Below are 8,075 nucleotides of genomic sequence, written 5' to 3'. Positions count from 1 at the left end.
CCGGCAAAAGTCCACAGCTCAGCCCACCTTTCTCTTCACCTTCTCTGTTTGTTCCCCAGCCTCTGTGCACAGTCCATGCAGTCCCTGGCTAGCTGGGTGATTTTTAGGTTAATTCTTAGGTCCTACCACCACAGGAATATGCAAGAGAGCTGTCTCTTTAAAAATAGTCAAGCCGCTTTTTAAACCTACAAAATGGCGGTGCCCTCCGGACCGGCAAAAGTTCACAGTTCAGCCCACCCTTCTCTTCACCTTCTCTGCTTGTTCCCTAGCCACGGTGCACAGTCCACGCAGTCCCTGGCTAGCCGCGTGATTTTTAGGTTAATTCTTAGGTCCTACCACCAGTCGGGGATCTCCGAGCCGACTGTACTGTCAGGGTCACTCTGTTCGCTGTCAGACCGCAGCTCCGTATGTCTCCTTTTTTTGGTATTTTCATGCAAATTCTTCTGTTAATTGGGGTTTAGTCCAATTCTGTATCCTTCCCTTCAAGGCTCAGGGATCCACGATTATCTTCTGTGTCTATGTTAATTGGTTTCCCTTTTCTTTGTTGAAGAGGGTCTGTGCAATCCTTCTGCCTAGTCCACCATCTTGCCAGAACTCACCAGAAGTAAATCTTTATAGAAGTAGATTGCCCAGTCTTGCTTATGCGGAATGGCTGGTGGGTTTGAACTGCCAACTTTTTGGTTAGCAGTCAAATGCCTTAGGCACTGTGCTACCAGAACAGTAAATATACTTTAATTTGTGTAGCTTTTTGTTCAATACAGATAAGACACACCTGGAAACTATTGTGTGTAAATTTACATATTTATGATACTATCCTTCATTTTTGCTTTCTAATTCTTCATTATTTCCCCCAAATCTGGATATTATTCCCTTGTTAATTTAGTATGACAGAAGGAACTCTAGGCACTGAGGCTAATGTTTAACTTAGAGGCAGTTTTTCTGGAGGAAATCTTGGAGGTTATCTATTATGTAGTTCAGCTCTTTCAAAATGAAACAAATGAATGCACTAAAAGTTCTCTGACTTAGAAGACAACTCAAAAAAAAAAAAAAAAAAAAACAACACTTACTTTTTGCAGTGCCCACACCAAGGAGCATAAAATTCAACCATCCAAACATCTTCACTATCAAGAACATTTTTATCAAAGGTATCATCCGTCAGTTCAATCACATCTTTCTTACTTGAACTGTCACTTCTGCCCTGTCATATAAGTATATGCATAACCTTAAATTACAATTTGGTCAAAAAGAACACTATTTCAATAATAAATGTGTGTGTGTGTGTGTGTATATATGTGTACATATATATATGTGTGTGTGTGTACATATATATATGTATACGTATGTAAATGTATATAAAACATTAATCATATCTACATGTTAAAGAGGTTTTAGAATTTTTCTCCAAGTAAAAACTGTTCTATTCAAATTGGGGCATTCCTTATTATTATCATTTTTGCATGGTAAACAATCTACTTTCAATCAAGACCAATACATAAAGTACAATATACATCCATGTGCCTCAAGTCTATCCCCTGCTATTTTTAAGAGAAACCTTATTGGGGCTCAAAGAACCACCTTAATAACACTGTTCCATTTCAGATCCAAGCATAGTTGTTGCTTTATCCTAGGTTGTTATACATGGCTACAATTACTGTCTTTCATAAATAAAATCACTAACGTTCAAGAAAGCTAAAACTAAGATTTAATCCTTTGTTTCTTCCCCCAAAGAATTTTCTTCAACACTAAATCTAAGAAGCAGACAGTATTGTTATATTGCTTTCTGCTGCCTGGGCTAAAGGCCTCAGGGATTTGATTTAAATAAATGAAAACATAAACAAACTGGGTTCATCAAATGTCCAAACTTGAAATAAAAGGCATTTGTTTTATTGCCTTTTGTTGGATGAGCTCTCAATCTATAGAAGGAAGCTACTTTTCCTTGGTTCCCTAGAAGAATAAAGGGCTGTGATATACACACACAAACCCCCACACCCACACAATACATAAAGAATCAAATGCCCTTTCACAAGAATATAAATGCATCATGGTTAAACTTTACATTTCCTGCAAGAGCATCTAAAATATCAATCCATGAGACAGGACTTTTTTCTTGTCCTCTTTTTCCCTATCCATTTATGTAGGATTTTTATGGATTTTGGGCCAACTGCTAGATAAAGGCCAAAAAGTTATTCAAATTTCATGTCTGTTCTATCCTCTGGTCCCAGCTCTTTTGGCCTGGATCTTTATCTCCTCCTGCAGTCCAAACTCTTCTATTTCATCCTGGACCTAGGAAACTTATGTGGGGGCCTGGTTCATGGCCTGCAGTTGTGGCAAGATGCTCTGGGACTGACTGGCAATGAAGTGTTGACTCAGAGGAAGCCAAATGAGCAGGCTGCATGGCACTGACTCCCTCTGGGGTCAGCTGACCCAACCTCTATCATTTTTCAATGTAAAAGGTTAAAAAAAAACTCACAAAAATGCAGGCTTAAAAAATACCAATCATTAAAAATTGAAATCCTGCAGCCTTACTTGCTTTCCAGAACTATATCCACCACTCCGTCCCCCAAGGCGATCCTTTACGATCTGTCGTGCAGCGCTGACAGCAGCATCTACAATGGCTTCGGCAGTTCTGCCACCTACAGGAAAACATAGGACTGTCAGATGGAGTGATGACGGGATGGCCTGTGCCTTCATCCCCACCTTTAGCACATTTGCCTAACTTGACACAATCTGAAGACCTACACTTTTACATATTTATCTGTCATTTTCACCTGATGTTCAAACAGATTCAATCACCAATACATGTGTATTTAAGATAGAGCATTTTTTTTCCCAGAACATATTTTGCCCTTGGACAATGAATTCCTCTCTTTCAGTTTTATATTAGTGTAAACAAAAACTTCCTGTTCACCTGTAGATACCACCTACTAATAAGAAAAATGAGACTAATTCACCAAGTGATTACTTACTGTATGATATGTACACAGCTATTCAAGAAGCTTTTTATCAACTAAGAAAGACAAGGAATTTTCTAAATACAAAGTAACTAATAAGGAAAACTATTTCTATGATATAGTGGATAGAAAAGACTTTGTGGAAAAAGTAGGACATGAGGTGCCTCTGAAGCCAAGTACCTGGAAAGCAAGCCAGGCCTCTTTTTCGGTAAGATATGGAGGTTACAGTGGAGTAGAAGTAAGTGAACTTAGGGGTCAGGCTGAGGAGTTTAAAGGTAACTCATAGGACACATGGAATTATTTAAGATTTTTCAGAACAATGGGGTGACATAATGGTTCAAGTATTTTAGAAAGATCTTAGGTTACTGCACTAACTGGTCTTGAGGGTCACACAAAAAAAGTCTGAATTTCAAAAGGTGAAGTAAAATTTTAGAGGGAGGGATGGTTAGGATGAAATATTAAAGGCTGTGGAGATCTAAACAAAATTAAGAAGGCTTCACTTTATATACTAGGGAAACATAGTTTGTCAAAGCTACTGAACAAAAGGATATATTTTTATACTAAATGTAGTCGAGTGTATCAGAGAATATCCCATATCATGTCTAGAATAACAAAATATTGGAAACAACCAAAATGCCCTTCAACAGACTGACTAAATTAAAAAGAATATATAGAGCCATTAAAAAAGATATGTATGTGTATTTAGGAGCTCTGGTAGCATAGTGGCTAAGGCACTTGACTGCTAACCAGAAGGCTGGTGGTTCAAACCCACCAGCCACTCCTCAGAAGGAAGATGGGGCAATCTACTTCCGTAGTTATACTGCCTTGGAAACCCAAGGAGGGGTCGCTATGAGTTGGGTCCGATTTGACGGCACATAACAACAACATGTGTATTTATCGATACAAAGATATTCACAACATACTGAATGAAAGAAAGTAGGTTATAAAACAATATAAAGTATGAAATAAAATTTTTAAATGAAAATATTCTTAGATATCATCAAAAAGCACAGAGAAAATTGCTTCATTTCTTTCAAATGGTTGCATGATATTCCACTACATGGAATTTATTTAAAACAGGTCCCTTAATTGACCTATATTGTTTCTAATCTTTTTATTACAATTGAGGTTTCAGTAACTATCATTCCCTATATGTGTATACCTTTTCCAGTTACAAATCTATCTGCAAAAAGTATTCCGAGAAATGAACTGAACTAGTAGGACAAAGGACACTGTGTTTTACTTCAATAGGTGTTAACACACATTACAAAATTGCCCTTCACCAATAATTTACATTCCCACCAGCCACATATGAGAGTATCTATTCCCCACACTCACTTAAAATAAAGAAAAAGAAAAACCCTCTCATCTGTAGCTAACATTTGACCATGCTTTCTGGATGCCAATCCTTGTAAACATTGTTGCTATCCTTAGGGGATTTCCTCAAACAGCTTATTTCCACCGTAAATTCCCATTTCCCTTTCCACCTAGGATAGACCTGGCTCCTCCAGTCAGATGTAATAATATGCCAGACTTAGACTCAGAAGTCAGAAATCTAGCAAGGCAGGCTAAGGTCTTCCCCAGTGCTCAGTGAGACAGCAGGAATGGCAGTGATTTTCTCATCACAATAGTTCTACAACATGATTTTGAGTCTTGATCCTAAAGATTAGCCTCTGGTCAGGTTCTCTGAACCAAACTCACTTGCACTGAGTCGATTCCGACTCATAGCAACCCCCTTTGGGTTTCCGAGGCATTAAATCTTTATGGAAGCAGATTGCCCAGTCTTCCTTCTGTGGAGTGGCTGGTGGGTATGAACCGCCAATCTTCTGGTCAGCTATCTGTGAATGGTCCAACTCCTCTTAGTAAGTGGTCATCCCCTTTCCCCCCTGCTTAACCAGCCAGTCATTCACTCTGCCTTCCCAGGGCCAGCACTCCCTATACTTAAGAAATTCAAGTATCTGTGGATTGTCTGAATGTTAAGAATTACTTTCAGGTTTATAAATGTAGAGATCTTTTTCAGTCCTGCTGCTTCAAGACTCACACACCACTGGAGAGGTTCTCCAACCAAAATCTTTAAGTAATCAAATCTTATAAGCAAGTCAATCAACCAAAAAAATTTTTAATGACAATCCATTGCCCTAAAGACCATGGGCAAAAGCAAATACTCTATTCAAAGAAATTGACAACAAAATGTTAAAATTGTCACTAGGTTTATCATACTGCTCATTGAGAAGACAAAAAGGAACAATAACTTTTAAATAAGAAGTATATCCATCTCCATCCATGAGATGAATGACAGACACTCCTCCACACCCAAAAAAATAAGTCTTGAGAAATACAGAGAAAGAAAATCAATCGGATACATTAAAGAGCTTATTAGCTGTAAAACATTTTGAAGTCTACAAGAGAGAATGAGCCATGAATTCTTCCTTAGTGACAATGCAAATGAAGAAAGAAAAAACCATGTAGGAGCACAATGTTTAAATATCTAAATGCTGATAAGTACCTTATGAAGCTATTTTACTCTGTACACATGGGGTCACCATGACTCGGAATTGATTCAATGGCTATGGTATACGCTGCCAAGTATCTTATGAAATCAAATCCTTTTCAAAAGGCCCATGAAAGAATAAAAACATGACCATTATTGTAGCTACTGAATTTCTGGCACAGGAAGAAGAATCTGAAGAACTAAGCAATGGAGCAGAGATTGCCTGTCATCTATCCACAAGCTATTTTTTTTTTCCTTCTCCCAGAGCAAGAAAACACCCTTTCAGCAAAGCTCAAGGTTATATGAATAAATTCTACACGTCCCAGCCTTTTTTGCACCCAGTGGTAAGCATGTGAGTAACTTCAGAACACAGAAGTGTTAGAAGAAAGGTGAATGCAACTTCTGAGAAGTGTCCTCCTTCATTTCCCCTTTCCTGATGGCTAAAATGAAGACACAATGATTGTAGGTACAGTCTGAACTTGAACAATGAGATGGACTTGGAAATGGAAGACACTTATGTATGGCTAAGCAACACAGGAGTCCAGATTGCTGACCAACTTCCAGACATACTGAATGTGAGAGAAAAATCAACTTCCATCTGGCCTAAATCACTGTCATTAGGCTAATACAGCCTAGTAACATAGGTTCTGTAGCTGAATTTAATCTTAATAAAATAATTAACAAACCCATGTATTTAAACTCAACAAGGCAAAACAACGATAGGCTTTGAAAGTATTGCAAAAAAAAAAAAAACCAAAAAACCTGTATGCTCAAGAAAATGTCAGGTGGATATTAATTGACACAGAAGTATAAAACCCAATCCACTGCCACTGAGTTGATTCAGACTCACAGCAACCTCCAACTGGGCTTCCAAGGCTGTGAGTCTTTACAGAGTTAGACGGCCTCATTTTCCTCCTGTGGGGCATCTGGTGGGTTAAGGGAAAATGTATATACCATAAGGCTATTTTCAGAGTTCGAAGGCAGAACTCTAAGAAGATCTCTTTAGAAAGTTTCATCTTTCTTTTTTCAAAAATGAAAGTTTTCTAGTCAAATGGTTCAGAAAAAGATAAAAACTTTCAAGAACATATCAGACCTCACATTAGAAAGAAAATGCAGTACAGAACACTAAGATTATGTTCAACCAGTACCAATCAGCAGGAAAAGACAAGGTGAGACAGGATCTCACGTCCCTATTTGGCAGGGCAAGACACAACTTAAAAGCAGTCTACTGCTTCTTCTCTACTTCAGGTGTCTCCACCTTCTGAGCCACGGAATCTCTTCCTTATGATGAGCCTGACTTGTCTCCTTTTGCTATAATAAATATCTAATTATTGGACCCAAAGGAGTAGTAGGAGCCAGTAGGTAAAAGTAAGGGAGCCCATGGGAGGCCCCAGAGCTTATGGCTGGCACCCTAAAGGGTTGTGGGAATCTGTGGCCAGATCTGAAGTTCTTGTATAGACTCCTGAGTTTATAGATGGCATGTAGCTATTTGGCAATCTGAAGCAGTGTCCTTTTCACTTGTGAGCTCTGATCTAGTCCTGGATGTTAGGGTCAGAGAGAGGGAATGCCATGTAGATGGCTGGTGTCGGAGATGACTGAGAAGTAGGAATTGATTAATCTCCACATTTTGGGGGATTGGATTTATGCTGACTGCCATCCACAAACTGGGAAAAAATTGTGAAAAGTTTTTCTCATCCTAGACCAGGGTTCAGCAAAGTCTATAAAGAGCCAAATAGTAAATATTTTTAAGCATTGCTGGCCATATTGTCTGTTGCAATGACCAGTTTCTCTGTCAAAAAGCAGCCGTACATAGGTAGTATGTAAGCACAGAGGCATAGTTGTTTTCCAAAAAAATTTATTTTCAGAAAGAAACAATGGGCCAAAGCCAACTTCTGTTCTAAACATTCAATTTTTACAAGTCAGCAAAACTATAACAAATTATTATTTCAAAGCATAAAAGCAGATGTTTACTCAGAAAAATGAAATTAAACATTTCATATAACTTTAGAGTTGGGAAGGACAGAAAAAATGATGTATCAAAGGCCTTATCTGGCAGCACAACAGTTAAGTGTTTGGCAGCTAACTAAAAGGGTAGCGGTTCAAACCTACCCAGCAGCTCTGTAAGAGAAAGACGTGGTGAACCGTAAAGTTATAGCCAAGAAAACCCTATGGGGCAGTTCTATTCTGTCACACGGGGTTGTAGTGAGTCAGTATCTAGTCAACAGCACCCAACAACAACAAAGGCCTTACCTCCAGGTATTCTGACACAAAATAATTAGAGAAGACCAACATATAGTGATATTTACCATGCATTAGTCTCATGTTTTATGTGTGATATTTCAATGAAACTTCTAGTAGTCTAAAACAAGTTATTATATCCCCATTATATAGACAAGAAACAAATTCTGAAAGACTAAGTATTTTGTTACAAAGCAAGAGTGTGGTGAACCCAGCAGTTAAGCACAGGCCAATATTCCCACAATATCGATTCTGTACTCCTTTCCCTTTCCCGAGTTTTTTCCAACTGCTAGATACAAGGCAAGACACCAGTACAGATTAATATAGTAACTGTTTCACTATGATGCTGATTCCCCTCCCTGCAAACTTGTACTTCTCACATATAGCAAAAACCA

At 38.4% G+C, this 8,075-nt stretch overlaps 1 protein-coding gene across 1 annotated transcript in view; it reads right to left on the bottom strand.

The window, feature by feature from the left end:
* Nucleotides 1–8,075, bottom strand: part of PDIA6 (protein disulfide isomerase family A member 6) — a 40,439-nt gene that overhangs the window by 15,870 nt on the left and 16,494 nt on the right. The window contains exons 5-6 of the mRNA XM_007935092.2: nucleotides 2,527–2,633; nucleotides 1,068–1,198 (exon numbers count right to left, since the gene is read on the bottom strand). Coding sequence (XP_007933283.1) covers nucleotides 1,068–1,198; nucleotides 2,527–2,633 — 238 coding nt within the window. The remainder of the gene's footprint in view (nucleotides 1–1,067; nucleotides 1,199–2,526; nucleotides 2,634–8,075) is intronic.

Source organism: Orycteropus afer, unplaced genomic scaffold (assembly GCF_000298275.1).
Source record: "Orycteropus afer afer isolate SDZICR_OR568_19922 unplaced genomic scaffold, OryAfe1.0 scaffold00025, whole genome shotgun sequence".
In the NCBI taxonomy this organism is placed as follows: domain Eukaryota; kingdom Metazoa; phylum Chordata; class Mammalia; order Tubulidentata; family Orycteropodidae; genus Orycteropus; species Orycteropus afer.
The sequence above is the reverse complement of the archived record's forward strand: the minus strand, read 5'-3'. Positions and strand labels throughout refer to the sequence as shown.